Source organism: Hippoglossus hippoglossus, chromosome 9 (assembly GCF_009819705.1).
Source record: "Hippoglossus hippoglossus isolate fHipHip1 chromosome 9, fHipHip1.pri, whole genome shotgun sequence".
Lineage (NCBI taxonomy): Eukaryota > Metazoa > Chordata > Actinopteri > Pleuronectiformes > Pleuronectidae > Hippoglossus > Hippoglossus hippoglossus.
In genome coordinates, this window is record NC_047159.1 from 25,903,500 (window position 1) to 25,919,278 (window position 15,779).

The following is a 15,779-nucleotide window of genomic DNA, read 5'->3' on the forward strand; positions in this document are numbered from 1 at the left end:
GTCACGCTACACGCTAGGATCGGGAGCTGCTCTCTTTTGCAGAGGAATGTCGCTGCCGTGTGTGTGTGTGTCAGGACCAGACTGGATGGAGGTCTGACAGATGCTTTGAGTAAAAGATGTCGGGACTGCAGTTTGCTGACATATTGAATAACCGTGAGTATCTGTCGCTGACGATGATGTCAGCTGGAGGAAGAGACCCGGTCGAGCTGCCGCTAAATGTCAGTGAGCGTAGAGGGGAAGCTAAGCTAATATCTGCTGGGTAGCTAGCTAACGAGAGCCAGAGGATAACGTTACCTTTTAGACAGGACAGGCTACTTACCGGGCTGCCTCATCACTGTTACGAGCCTGTGCTGACCTTGAAATGCCCGTTAGCTAATATGACTTCAGCATTTTAGTCGTTATTGCTTCTAAAATATATAAACATCTCTCTTATCAGCGGCTGATAGCATGCGCAGCTAATGCTAGCCGGATAACGTTAAAGGGAAATTTCACAGTGTTGTTATTCCAGTGTTCCATTCGGCTAGTTTCTCTTTCAGCTTAAGAGAGGCACAATGTACAGATGCTGTTAACGGCAGACGCATGTCTCAGCTGATCTTCATAGTGAATATTGTAACATGCTCTGCTGCACACGTATCACTAAACGACGCTGCTTTTCACTTTTCATCATATGAGCCAATCACACATGATTCTTACTGAAAGAAGTACCACCTGACCACATCCTCAAATGCCGCCCCTGTTTGTGACAGTCATGTTTAATCATCCAGTTTGTGGCACAGAGCTGAATATCAGATTTTCATCTTTTGAAAAGCAAGAACATCTTTTAACATCACCTACAGCTGCTCTGAAGATTTGATCAGATACCTCAGAGACGCATCAGACAAACGATTCTCTGTCAACTCCTCCGTGTAAGAGACCTTTCCCCCTGAAAGCTGGACAACATAAGTCCTTACTCTTTTGATTGACATGACAAAAATAAAATCACAGTTTTGTGTGATATATGAATATGCAAGTCCTCAGTGTAGTGCACAAAAATATTTATGTCACAGTGCTGCTGTTAATATATGTTACTATGCAGATTATTTGTATTAGTTTGGTCAGTGAAATGTAATCCAACTGTAACCTCTCCTAATGCTGTCTTTGTCTGACTAATGGTCCCAAGTATTCTCTTTACTATAATAAAAATCATTTGTTTAGTGTGTTTCCAGGTGATGGTAAATTGTTTCATCCATATGGCTCAAAGACTCTTTGAAGTATCTGGCTTTAGCCAGAACAGTGGTATAAACATATTTCTGTGTTTTTAATCATAGATGTATAATTATTTTGCTGAAAAATGTCCTTAAACGTTACTGTATCTGGCAGTAAATTTCTGTCACATTTTATTGAAGACATGATAATGTGTTGGCTTATGTGTTTGTTTATGTCATGCCCTCACCCTGAAAGGGAATGGCCGTTAAACATAACATCAGTATTTCTTTGTTATTTTTTTCTTTATAGATGATGCTTATATCAACATGGTAGTTCCCTCCACTGCTGACTGTCAAGCAAGAACGTTCGTCCAGGTCTAAGAGAACAACTGCTTAATTCAGAGAAAATATTTAGTAATTTGGCATCAGATTTGCTTCTAAGCATGGACCCTTAAATTCCTCAGCCATCAGCACACACTGGTTCTCTATACCGTCAGTTGTGGTGTGACAAATTGTCCGGGGAGGTCCACTGTACTACCGCTCGTTTCTCTACAAGCTTGTGAAGCCTCGTGAAGATGTTTTCAGCGCTAAAGAAGCTGGTGGGATCTGAGCCAGGCCAGCTCAGGGACAAGAATATTCCAGCTGGCCTGCAGTCGATGAACCAAAGTCTGCAGAGGCGCTTCGCCAAGGGGGTTCAGTATAATAGTAAGTAGTTGATGCAGGCTTCAGCTGTAAAGAATGTCTTTCCCCTTTGTAAATATCAAATTAACTGTTTTCTGACTAAATGAATGAATAATCTTTTTTCCCACTCAAAGTGAAAATAGTCATCCGGGGTGATAGAAACACTGGAAAGAGTACTTTATGGCATCGACTCCAGGGCAAGAAGTTTGTGGAGGACTACATACCCACTCAGGAGATCCAAGCCACAAGCATCCATTGGAATTACAAAAGTAAGTTGGCACATGTTGGAACATTTTACTTGTTTTATCTCTTCACCACTGCTTTGGTTATGTTTCTATTCTGGTTTGTATTTGACATCCTCTGTTTGTGCGTTGGTGATTTATTTCAGTGGCTCCATATCAAGGTAAAAAAGAGACTGCATTTAGATTTAGTTAACCTATTTTTAGAGTAGGTCTGTGTTTTTGTTAGGACGTCCATACCAAGCAAACCTTTTTCCAACACTTATTCTTGTAGAGTTATAGTTACTGGATCCTTATTAGTGTCACTTAACAGCCTCTGTGTATTAATGCTTTTACTCTGTGTTCCTAGAACATGAATAATGAACTGATCCTTTCTGTTTCTCACAGCTACTGATGATGTCGTCAAGGTGGAGGTTTGGGACGTGGTTGACAAAGGTGAGTGTGAGACACTTGACGTTCTACTGAGGCTGACCTTGCTTTAAGAAGTTACACCCTTTACCTGTCGACCTGTTTCAGTATTTCGTGACATCAAATAGATGCTTTCCCCCCCCCCAGTGTTGATGTTGTCTTATGTTTTTTGCACCTCTCTTGCACTCATCTCAGGCCAAAAATATCCTCTTCCTGAAGGTGTAGGTGAGAGCCACGATAGTGTGTAGAAACTAAACTTGATTGTGTGCCGTGGGCTTGCCCTGCCTAGTTTCTCTTATCTAAAAGTCAATATTGTAAAGGTTTGACTATTTCCAGGTTTGCTGTGTGGCTATTTGTCACAGTTTGTCTTTTTTTGCGCTTTGTATGTAGAGAGCATAGGTGTCTGCACAGTGTGAGCCAGCAGCCGGTATTTAGAGGATGAAGTTTGTTGGAATTAAGCTGAAAGTTGCTTTTCCTTAAGAAAAGCACCTGTGCTGCTCTGCTTGCTTAACTCATCATAAAGTAACCAACAACAAACTAAGCCTTGATTGTGAGCTTTTCCTCACCAGCTCAATTAAATGTAACTCTTTTTTTCAGGAAAAGGCAAAAAGCGAGGAGACAACTTGAAACTGGAGAATGAGCCCCAAGAGGTGACTATCACATGACTGTCATGTGTTCAGGCAAAAAAGGCTCACTTAAAGTATGTGGGTCAGTAATGGAGTTAACCAAAGAGCCCTTATTGGATCTAAACAATAATATGAGTTGTCAAAACAAAAGTATAATGTTTCCTTTGTATATATTTTGTGATTAATCAAGTTAGCTTAATAATAATATATCTGTGTTGTAGTCAGATGATGTGGCCCTGGATGCTGAGTTCCTGGATGTATACAAGAACTGCAATGGAGTCATCATGATGTTTGACATTACCAAGCAGTGGTAAGACTCGTCTGTCTGAACTGTTGTTCCACTACTGTCTCATCAGTGAGCTCTAATGCTACAATATGCATGGACAGATTAGGTTTCAGTGGCTGTGAAGCTCAGAGCCTCCAGTGGTGCGTTTTCTTCAGCTTCAAAGGCTAAACCTTGAAAAGACATTTCAGCGTTCCTATTTTAAGCATCCTAAAGGAACTGGATGAGATTTTTTTTTTTAAACACTTGCATGTCTTAAGAGACATGCACCAATATTGAATTAAATATATATTGGTTTCCATGTGTATTTTACTATATACATTCAGAAATATTTCAATAATTCAGCACATATGTTTTCTGCTATTTACACTTTGCAGTCAAATGTTTTTATTGTAAAGGAAATGCAGTTTAAGGGGAATAACAGTGAATGAACATTGGAGAAATTACAATAAATAAAAATACTAGTTGTAATCCTATAAATATATCAAATATCATAACGTGTTGTAAATTATACTGTAAAATACATACATAACTGCACAAGAAAGCAAATAAAGGGGAGACAAATAAATCATACCATGTAGAAAAGAAAGGGCTTTCCGGCACTGACATCTTTTGGTAAATATTATCCCAAAAAGTGAAAACTGTGTCTCGTGGTGAAAGAGCGAGGTGACATCTTCTTTTTAGCAGCTGTCAGGCCAGTTGGTACAATGCACCTTTAAAGCTTGGTGATATTAAGCTTGGCCAGATTATTTAACAAGGCTGGTACAGACACTGGGATGGTCACTGATACTAAGTCATAGACACTGGGATGGTCACTGATACTGAGTCACACAGCCTGGCTGCCATGTTGGCTCATAACTGTGAAACTGGAGGATTGTCCCTCGTGAAGGAAAGTACCAGGGGCCTTCATAGTTGTATAAACTACACAACAGAACACTTGTTTATGCAGTATTAGGTGTTTTTTGTGTATATACTTGACATAACTCTATCAATGGTCAACATTTAAGTAGTTGTAAAAGTTTTAAAACAACTAGTTTTGACAAGCAGTTGTGAATAATCTTAAGTGGTACAAAGGTCTATGGTTAAAAAAAGTTTAGGTCACCAAAAACCAGGAAATCATGTAAATGTTATGGTTAGAAATTCTTCATTAAGTTATGAGTTAACAAATTACACATTTTCTGCAGCAAATGTAATGAAATCAAAACTTTTAAACTTGATGCAAAGATGATGACTTGAAATTCACCCTCTCTCTGTATAAAGACAGTGTTGGAACAGAATGCTACTACAGCTTCTGATACATAATTAGGACAATATTGCACTAAAATATAAAGCTGTGTATGTCTACCAGATTTACAATCAATAAAATTAATCTAATGGATGCTTTGTGATGAACTGAACACAAAATTAAAGTAAAGCAAACAGCAAGTGCAATGCGTTAGTGGGAACTTCGGAAACAGAGCTGCTATGTGCTATACTATCTGATCAGTAGTTAAAGTTAAAATATTCCTTTTTTATTTAAGCAAATTCCACAGAAACCTGAATCAAGCATCAATTAATCCTATTAACAAGTACTCTGTGTAACAAAGCATGATTCATCACAGAGCTTCATTGTTGTCCAAACACACTGTTGTGACTTGTTCCTTCATGCATGCATGCACACACACACACACACACACACACACACACACACACACACACACACACACACACACAGCTGCTGTTAATATCCATCAGTGCACCAAATGTGAATTAATCTGCAGTTGAAAATAGTCCCTATCAAACTCTTTCCTCCTGTATGAATAACGGTGTTTAAAAAATGAAAAAAATACTTGATTTTGACTCGTAATACTTCGGTGTTGGTATTGGGTCGGCAGAGAAGTCAGATAGTACTGAAAGACAAAGAGTGTTTTACAACAAGGAAAATGCATCAACAGCCTCATATTCTGTATTAACAGTGCTGATATGTACAGTACGTGCACAATAGCACCTTTAAGACCCATAAATTCTGCCCTCATTTATTTTAAGGTTGCGACATTAAGCAGCAATAAGATAACATGCACACTGGCCGAACTGGTAAATTATTTCTCAATGGAATGTGTGCAAGTGAATAGGCATTTAACCTGTTTAAACCTTTTTCTTGCTTCTCTGAAATATACCTTGTGAACCATTTTTTTCTGAAACTTAACAACTTGTATTGTATTTATTGTAGTAACAGAACTGCACTAACCTGTAAATTAGTGTTTATAGCAGCTTTTTTAAATTTTATATATGTGTGTCTTAGAAAACATCTATAACAGTCTTTGATAAATACGTAATATATCAAAGTCTCTAACTTAACCATATCAAATATTTTGTAAATAACAAAAACTTTGAAAAACAGTTTAATTAAGAGTATTCCTCTTTCCATTTCGACCTCCACTGAAGTATTTCATTTTCATTTAATACTCCTTCCCCCACGCACACATCAGTGTATTTACTTTGTCAATTGCAGGACATTTAACTACATCCTGAGGGAACTGCCCAAAGTACCCACCCATGTGCCGGTGTGTGTTTTGGGAAACCACAGGGATATGGGCGAGCACCGTGTCATCCTCCCTGATGATATAAGGGACCTGATTGCTGGACTGAACAGGTAGAAATCAGCACTCTGCTAATTCTAAATCAGCTAATTCTTCACTCATTTTCAAACAAAAACTCTCTGTGATGGTTAATATGGAAGTTTCACCGACCTGATACCGTGTTGGATTAGATTCATGTAGCTGTTGAATTAAGGCACAGTTATTTTTTATAACCTAAATAACAATTCCATCACAGTGTTTTATATGGTCCCTATAGGCTCCATCAGCATTTCATTATGTGATGATGTATTGACAAGCAGGGGTGGCACAAATGAAAATATAACATTTTAGAGAATGACAGCAACAAGGATAAAATGAGTGAAACTCACAGAAAAGTATTTGATATTAGAGATGAGAGAAATCTGAACATATTTATCCAACTCTAACTAGAAAAATGTATGACTCTTTTTGAGATGTCCTCAACTTATTATTCTTATGTGGATTTTGTTGACGATTTCTCCTTATCCACACACAATTCTTCCTCATAAAAATTCTTTGTACAACAAATTAATAATTTTTCCATATTACTCCCTGTCTATGATAAATAATTTGTTTTCTCAAATTAGCAGAAAGTATTGAAAGACAGATACCTTCCTGGCTCTGTAAAACAATAGGCTGGCTCTCTCAGGCTCTCCTCCACTCTGCGTGCAAAAGTGTCATTGGGCAAGATGCTGAACCCCAAATTGCCTCAGCAACTGTGCTGGCAGTGTTTGATTTGTGATAGAAAAAGTGCTGCACATAGATGCACTGTATGAATGTGTGTGTGTTTGTGAAAGGGTGAATCGCAAAACTGTACCGTAAAGCCCTTTGAGTGGTCATCATAGTAGAGCTAACAGCTTAAGAGCTAGATATATTATAGATATATTTCTCTTGAGTTGGTAGACACCAAAGATTGAGCTAAAAGAGTAAATGTGTGACTTCTTTGATTCATCAGATGTGTACAAACTTGATTCCTAATGAATGAGCCTGTTGTTCTGGGTTCGTTTGATATATAACAACTAAGGGTGATAATATTGTTTATCACAACCCCCCAGAAAACAAATGGCCCAAAAATGTATTATGCAGCTTTAATATGCTCATTATTTTATTCGTAATATACTTAAATTAATTAATAGGACATGTACGCCACATACAGTACAAATATACTTTCATAGTTTTTAAATCTATATAATCTTTGATGATGAGTAAACTGGTGATACTTGTGTTTTACAGACCAATGGGATCCTCTTACATCCACTATGCTGAGTCGTCAATGAAGAACGGCTTTGGCTTGAAATACCTGCACAGATTTTTCAACATCCCCTTCTTGCAGCTACAGGTTATTTTTTTATTTTTGCAATTGTCATTTGTATCATGATCATTTTATTTCTAGTTTTTCCACACTCAACTTGTGTGACTGGAATATTTATATGCTTCTGTAATTCAGACAATACAGTTCTGTAAATGGGACAGAATGATACTGAGATGAGTATACAGTGAAGGCTTCATCTCAGCTCCGTGCCCAGGTATTCATGGTATGTGTGTGTGTGTGTGTGTGTGTGTGTTTACAGAGAGAGACCCTCCTGAGGCAGCTGGAGACCAACCAGTTGGACATGGACGCCACCCTGGAGGAGCTCTGTGTCCAGCAGGAAACTGAGGATCAAAACTATGAGATGTACTATCTTTTTTCTTTTTCTCTGCCAGCTTACTGCTGCATGGAGCCCCTACAGGGAAACTAGCATCTTTATCTTGCAGTTTGTGGTGCACACCAGTTAATAAATTGTTCTGGTTGGAACTCAGGGCTCCTTACTGCTGAAAACACTATAGATAGCTGTGCTTCTATCCATCTTCCAAAAGTTTTGATCACGTTTCCTGTAAGTTTTCATTGTCTTTGTGAGATTTTTTTTTATATCTTTTTCTTAAGAATTCATTAGTGCAGTTATGGTTCTTGGCTCTCAGCTAACTTTGGCTTGGTGTTTCAAACATATTAAGGTGGTAGTGTAAGTACAAATCCACATTTATTTGTTTAGTCACTGCTGAGTCTACAAAATAATTTAACCAATAGACCACTTCAGTTGATGGTTATTGCAGATTTATTATACTGCGAGTGAGGTCTTCTTGACTAACAGATGTGTTAAGTTATTTGCCCAATGCTTTGTATTTCTTTGTATGGCAAATTATGCTGATCATACTGTCCTGTATCCCTAACTTAAGATATTATTGCAGGTGAATCAGTTTATTAACCAGTCTTGCTTTGATTTCCACAGTTTCCTTGAGAACTTGGAGACTCGCAGTAAAAGCTATGGCTCTCCTGGTCCAGCCAACGGTTCCTCCTCAGGCTCCCAGTCCCCCATTGTCCCTCCCAGTGGGGCCTCCACGGGCAGCTCCAGCCCCAGCACCCCTCAGCCCCCCATCCCCTTCCAAGTGCTCCCACAGTCACCGTCTGTGTCAGTGTCCTCTCCTCCACCTCCCACGGCAGTTGTTAGCGGGGCAGCTTCACCTACTGCTGAGACAAAACCCTCAGCTCAGTCTCCCGAACACCAACAGGCCTCCGCAGCATCTAGTGTGTTGTCCTTCCAGAAACGCAGCTTCATCTCTCGCTGGTTTGGTCCATCACCTGCTGCTGATGCTCCTGTTCCTGCGTCAGGTGAGTCTCCTCCTACTAGCAGCAGAGATGAAATGTGTGCTGCTATTGAAATAATTGTTAAAAGCCATTAGTTCCTTTTGAATATCATAAGAGAGTAAAATGTATCGTCACGACAGCATGATTTTAAATTGAAAGGGATTAGTATCGCTGCATGTATAAGTCTGATTCCCTGCCAGCCACAACTTGGAGCTGGAGCTGTTCCAGAGACTTGCAGATAAATTATTTGAAAACTGAACACAAAACTGAGCATCATTTAGGTATGAGGGTTTGAGAAAAATCTGGGTTTCGGGGTCCTCGTCTCTCTCTTTAGCAACTCATCCACGTCTCTCTCTACCAGCCGATCAAAAGTGTGACTAAAGTAAATGGTAAATGTACATGCTGCATGTATGTATGTATTCTGTAAGATGGTTTGTTGTATAAAGACTATATTAAAATACTCTTTAGTGGCACAGCACTAGTAAGCTAAGGGGCTGTACCTTTTTGATGCTTTTTTTAAAGTTTTAAATTGGCCAATTTATGATCCACACTTCACACCAGCAATGAACAATCGCAGATTTAGGCAGTTGCCCAACTGACTGAACAGGGTTTTAATAGGTACTAACAAGACCACTAAAGGAGATTCAAGGTCCTAAATCTATGAGGATGGACATAACTGAAGTGGATCATAAGATGCCAACATTTTATAGCATTGTTCACATACTCAGCCTTTTTGGGAGAAAGTGGGGCTATTAATATCAAGGAATGTGGGCTTTAATAGTGGTGGGTACTTTTTCTCCCTGTATCTTTGTTATTTCTGAAGGTTTTGTTTGTCTACCTCCTGACAATTTTTGTGCTCACAAATAAGAGAGTTGTTTCAAAATGCTGGCTTATAAGAATCTCTTCCACAAATACAGGAAGAACTGGAATTGCACCTCATCCAAGACCTCATGATTTATCCTGCACTTTTGTTAGATTTAAAAAAAGTTGTTAAAAGTTGTACAAAAGTGGGGAGTTGTGATGAGAGCTTTTTAATTAAATTGCAGATTTTTATTAATTTGAACTATTTGATTGCTACTCACATTCATTTGCCTCTATGTTTTCCTCAGAGGACCCTGCTGCACCAGTGTGTCCTCTTAAGGTTCAGAGTGTGGATGATTTTGTGCCAGATGAGAGACTGGACAAGAGTTTCCTGGAGGACAGCCTGCCCTCGAAGAACAGGGTTCCTCAACCTGCACCAGCTCGAGCTGTGGACAGTGACAGGTGAGCTATTTGTTTGTAGTTAATCCTCGGAAAGGAAGAATTAGTCCATTTCATCTTGTTGTATAAACCTTGAAATTAGTGTTAGCTTGTATCATGATGGAAATCATGATGAAAAATCAATAGTTATTTGCAGTTGGGTATGAAATTGTTGAAAAGAGCAGTTATCTTTTTCTTTGTTCCAGTGATGGTGAAGGCAGAGGAAACCCCATGGTGTCTGGTTTCCAGGATGAGCTTGACCTTGATGACACTGAGCCCAGTCTTCCTCAGCCTAAGACCCTGCCTCCCAGTAAAGATATCACTCTAACCAGTGACGAGGAGGAGGGAGTACCAGCAGCCCTCACCATCACACAGGATCAAGACCTGGACAGTGAACCTGAACTGAAGGCGTAAGTCTTTTTTCAGAACAATACAGCTCTTCACCGCCAGAATTTATCAGAATCCAATGTAAATGCTTTGGTATTGAGGGTTGATTTCCATGTCAGAGCCTGGCAGGGATTTAAAGGAAAGGTGTGTGACTTTGAGCATGTTTCTCAAATTAAAACCAACATCACCAGGGGATTATTGCTACTTGTTATATAATAATGGGTGGATGTATGATACAAAATTCTTTACAAAGAAAAACAGACAAAGCAAAAAGAAGATAAGCAGAGATAGAAATTAAAGAAATATCTTAGAAATATCTTAGAAATATCTATATAATATCTCACTCTTTCACACTGCTAGTTTATTAACACTTTGCTAAGTTTATAACAACTGCATGAACATGTCCTGCCAGAGATAAGATATGTACTTTAAAATAATAATTGATTGAATATTTGATTAAATTCATTATGTAACTTAATCACAACAGTTCATTTAGCTTTAACTGTACTTAACTATAAGCTTAAATATTTATATATTGGCCTACCGACCTAGATTGTCAATACTGGCAATGGGTTTATATCAAGTGGAGCGTTGGATTCAACATTTTCCCATGTTCTAATGTTAAATCAGAATACAAAAATTGGAATAAATCGTAATATCATATCAAAATTCTTCTAGCATGGCAATATACATTGAATTGGTACCCATGTATCGTGATAGGATCAAATTGAGAATCCCCCAGTCCTTCTGTAAACCCTAGTTGAGTTTAATGCCAATGCATAGACTTAACTTGCATTTACATCTGCCACATAAAGTTGTGTAAAGGACAATGTAACATGACAGTTTCTGCCTTCTACATGTGGAGTGAGGAGGGTTAATATGTGAATGAAAGAAGTATAAAATTGTATATGTGAAATACTCAAATGCTTTTCCAGGCCTGTGATTCATATCACAAAACCAAAGGTGACATCTAAAGCGCCAGAGCCCAGAGGCCAGACCACAGCGCCCATCTCCCTCACTTTAATCCCAGCAACAGAGCAGCCAGCCCGACAAGGCAAGAAGAAGGGAAACACACCCAAAGCTGAGGACTCTGACACAGACCCTGAGGCCCCTGTCGCCCAGCAAATGCTCTCTTTTGTCATGGATGACCCCGACTTTGAGTCTGAAGCATCAGACACACCAAAAATAGCAACGGTGAAGTAGAACAAATTCACAGCTTCTTTTTACATTTTCACAATATATATTTAATTATCTATATTGTATGTAAAGCACTTTGAGCTGCATGTCTTGTATGAAAGGTGCTATACAAGATACATTTATTATTATTATTATTATTATTATTATTATTATTATTACTGCTGAGCTTTGATTGAGGTATTATTTAATCTGCCATTCGGTTGAATTCACAGCATGATAGAAAACAGACAGAATGCACACAGACACAGCAACTAGTAAGATTTAATTGCATTTCTGCCACACTGCCACATCAGATGCCGTTTTATTTTCCTCTCATTTCTATATGTAATAGTTAATTTTTGACTGCCCCGTTCTTCCCAGGATGCATTTCCAATCAGGGATGAGCTCCTGTCCGATCTCTCTGATGATGACATGCAGATAGCCAAAGTACCAGAACCTCTGAAGCCCACTGTGATCTCCTTTAAACAAAAGGACGATACCGATCTGTTTGGCCTCGGCATCCAAGAGGAGGCTCCTGCAGCCAAGGACAGCAGCGAGGAACAGGAAGGCAAGTAATGAAATTGTTGTTCTGATGATTATATTCACTTAATATCTGCTTTTGAGATGAGGTAGTTAATTTTATTTATATGTGGACTTTGAGTGGTAGTCAAAACCAGAAAAGCGCTATATAAATACAAAAGGAAAAGGAAGGAATCTTTGGGAAAGGCACGATTTTATGCGATTCCTGACTAATGACTCTCAATTAATAATTAATTCTTTGTTCAAGTGGCATCTGATGCTCATCCATAATTAACAAAACTATAGTTACATAGTTTCCTATCCAAAAATACAGTGGCTATGTGGTACCTGGATTATTATATATATATATATATATATATGCACCTGTTATATTAATATTTTTGTAAATATTTTGTGTTTTGAATAATTTACTTGAAGTCCAAAACATATTCCTTTTCAGACCCAATAACATATTTTGATTAAAAATGGACTAAGTCCAATATTGATGACTTAATTTATATATCACACTGGATGTATCTGCTTCTCTTTCAGAGAAAGAAAGCAAATACTCAAAAGAAAAAAAGAAAAAGAAGAAGAAAAGCAAAGAGGTAAAGTGGATTTTGTTCATATTATACACTATAAGCAGTGATGTGTGATGTCAATCCAGCAAATTCTGTCCTTAATCTTTCAGGAGGATGATAAAACCAAGAAGAAACACAAACACAAGAAAAAGGAAAAAGAAGATGCTGCTACAGAAGATGACAAAGAGAAGAAGAAAAAGAAATCCCGGACCAAGAAAACAGAAGTGGATGAACTGGAGGACTTTCTGGGCGGAGGAGCAGGATTGATTAAAAGAGATGATGGGGATTATGAAGAACTATAAAGGTTCCTGTTTAATTAGGAAATGGAGCCACTGAACCGCAACAAGGGACATGGTTGTTTAAAAACTCCTGGTTCCTTGACTTGTATGTGCATAAAGCAGCATCTCCAAGCCATACGCAATACGCAAGGCTACCAACAACACCCAGGTAAAATAACCAAGGACTCTGGTACCTGTATGCTCCTTCTGACTGATTTTCCTAATCTGCACCTCTGCTGTCACTTCCATTCCAACCAGTAAGAAAAGGCAAGGACGCCCACATGTACTGTAGTGAGCTTTGGCGTAAAAAAAAAAAAAAATTGATTCTTTGTACTTTGACATGATGGAATATGTTGGGTTTAATATTTGTCTTTGATTTGATACATTCTCCAAGTGATCCACTCCAAATTTAGCTGCTGTAAATAAGGTTATCATTGTGTCTTAGTGTTTGTGTGGTTGGTGTAATAATTGAGAGCATGCTCAAAGTGATGACTGACTCCTTAGAGACTCCATACTGTTCATTATTTTTTTTCTATTCCCTGCTTGTTGGCTGAAATGGGTTTAAGCAGTTCTTTAGTCTAGTCTCTCTAAATATGAGCAATGAAGAATAGTCCAGAGTGATTTGATATGAGAATCTTGTTGATTACTAAGAGAGGAAATTACTTCTCCTCTTTGTTCACACTAAGCCGGCTCCATTTTCTCTCCTTTGGCCCTTTGTCCACACTAAACCCATTTTTATCCAAATGTGTTGCTTTCTCAAACAGTTGATAAATCTTGAGACATCTGAGTGTAGACTGACAGGCTGTGGCTGTGTGTTAAATAAGTCAAGAAGACACCTTTCAGTTGCCTTTATCTCTCTGATGACCTTTTTTTAATTGACACAGATTGTCATTAGGCTGCTTGGTCCGACTTTCTCATTGTAATAGTGATTGCACTAACTTTTAGGTTGAGCAGAACAGGAAATGCCATCAGGTACTTTTAACAAACCGTAATGAAATCACTGTTTACATTCGGAAAATAAAAATCCACAAAAACGAGGTGAGTCATGAGCTCGATTCTATTAATACTTCCATTTACGGCTGGAATTCAAGTGGATATCCTATCTCCTGTAGCCAAGGAGGTTGTTTTTGTGTGCATTTGTTTGTCTGTATGTATGTCTGCTGGTTAGCAGGATTACGCAAAAACTACTGAATGGTTGAAGGATGTGGCATGGGTTAGGAGAGAAGGCATAACATTTTGGTGTGGATCAGGGGAAAGATCCAGTTTTTTTCCCACTTTAACGTTATAAGAGCAGCATTTTTCATCTTTATCATTGATTTGTCTGAGAATAATTCAAGCATTTGAATGGACAAAATGAGGCATGTTTAGGGGACTGATATCTATGAGTGTGTGCAATGTGGTGTAGATCCAAATAAAAGTCTGGATGTAGTGAATTTGAATTTGGTTTCATAAGGAGACTTTTGGGCCTTGATGGATGTATATGCTCTACTGTGTCTCATTCTAGTTTTGTATCAGCCAGACTGTATGTGAAGTCAGGCTCAGACTGTTAATGGATCTCACGTTTCCATGTTGTCTCAGTGTGAATGGAAATGTTTTACAAAAGCTCTAACGTGGACACGTATTGTTTTCACACCTTTTTAGAAATTAGCTGGCTTAGTGTGGATTTAGTGAAACTATTAACAGTCTCCAGGCCAGCGTTGGCCTTTGTCACCACCTGAAGTTTCTTTTGCTGCTACAAACTATCTTCCTGCCCTGCACCCTGCCCTCCTCTCTGCCACGCTACACAGGCTAGATACTGTACAAGTCCTCTTCATGTTTTCTGCTGTTGCCTTGATGGAGGTTACTACAAAGGACTGGTGTGCCGCTCTCCTCATGAACCATTATTAAGTGTTCTTAATGTAAACGGTTTGGTAATTGGTGGGCTTAAGAATGTCCTACAGCCTTTTTATTTGTTGAACAGAATCTGTCATCCTGTTGTAAGATTGCAGTGAATCACTACATGTGTTTGTTTGTCTTTTTGTTTATTTTTGTTTGATTCTCAGCGGACAGCAACAACACCATTCTTATAAACAGGGTATTATTTTTCTGTAAGTGCAACATTTCCAAAACTCTCTTTATTCTTGTGTTATTTATTGCTTTGGTTTTGTTGTTGTTCTGACATGTCAGTTTTGTTTGTGTGATTTGTGCTGAAACTGTCATCAACAGTCCAAAACATCATGTAGCTTTTTTTATGGCGTTCACTTTGTGAACTTTGTCCTGTAAACTATTCTCCAGCGGTTTGTCTCCACTTCTTTTGGGAGGAAAAATACAGTGACATGAACTTCCGCTCTTCTCATGTGTAACTTCTTTTGTCCAGACGCCTCAAACCGTGGCTGAGACAGAGATGACGTTCAGTATCTTCCATGAACTGCATCACCAAAATGTTTCAAATGAGTAAAGTATTCTTGCATCTAAGAAATATAATGTGTATTTTTAGACCTGTTTTGACAAGTGACAGATTTCATACATTTCCATCTCCCATACACATGGTTACACTGTTGGTTTACAAAGAAATAATATTTGATATTCCAAAGTTGAAACTATGCAGCATTGATCCTGAATACTGTACGCTGTTTTTTTTTTGTTTTTTTTCTGGTCTGTCATGTGATTGAGGATAAATGCTGATAGCAGTTTCAAGCTAAGCATGATACTTAAATGTACAGTAAAAAGAGAATGTATAAAGTATATAAATGAATATATAAATATATATTTGAAGAGCTTTGTTCCAAAATGTTGTCTACACCATGCAGAAACATTGTCCCTGAAATCTTATCAAATGATTTTAACAGGAAATTTCCCGGAAGGGATAAGTTACTAAAAATCATGTTAACTAAAGTAACCATTTAATATTATACACTCAGTTGTCAGTTTACACATTTATATATAGCTAAAATGTTTGCAGTCTTAATGGACTTTATA

At 38.2% G+C, this 15,779-nt stretch overlaps 1 protein-coding gene across 4 annotated transcripts; it reads left to right on the plus strand.

Moving 5' to 3' along the window:
* On the plus strand, positions 1 to 15,123 carry rabl6b (RAB, member RAS oncogene family-like 6b). 4 transcript variants are annotated; one of them, XM_034595753.1, is made up of 17 exons: positions 1 to 153; positions 1,495 to 1,889; positions 2,000 to 2,134; positions 2,492 to 2,539; positions 2,708 to 2,737; positions 3,110 to 3,162; positions 3,360 to 3,448; positions 5,913 to 6,053; positions 7,252 to 7,357; positions 7,590 to 7,693; positions 8,286 to 8,665; positions 9,751 to 9,904; positions 10,087 to 10,290; positions 11,203 to 11,461; positions 11,825 to 12,011; positions 12,515 to 12,570; positions 12,654 to 15,123. In XM_034595753.1, exons 2-17 carry the CDS (start codon positions 1,760 to 1,762, stop codon positions 12,843 to 12,845), a joined length of 2,268 nt encoding a protein of 755 aa, XP_034451644.1. In that variant the 5' UTR covers positions 1 to 153; positions 1,495 to 1,759; the 3' UTR covers positions 12,846 to 15,123. The 4 variants fall into 4 exon arrangements, with proteins under 4 accessions (XP_034451644.1, XP_034451645.1, XP_034451646.1 ...); XM_034595754.1 differs by having other exon boundaries at positions 1,649 to 1,889; XM_034595755.1 differs by having other exon boundaries at positions 1,741 to 1,889.
* The last annotated feature ends 656 nt before the right edge of the window (positions 15,124 to 15,779 follow it).

What these genes read in the sequence shown, in the direction of transcription:
- rabl6b (XM_034595753.1), top strand. Translation starts at nt 1,760, where the DNA reads ATGTTTTCAGCGCTAAAGAAGCTGGTGGGATCTGAGCCAGGCCAGCTC. An exon ending in TGGAGAATGAGCCCCAAGAG is followed by an intron (nt 3,163 to 3,359) that starts GTGACTATCACA and finishes TCTGTGTTGTAG; the next exon opens with TCAGATGATGTGGCCCTGGA. An exon ending in GAGGATCAAAACTATGAGAT is followed by an intron (nt 7,694 to 8,285) that starts GTACTATCTTTT and finishes TGATTTCCACAG; the next exon opens with TTTCCTTGAGAACTTGGAGA.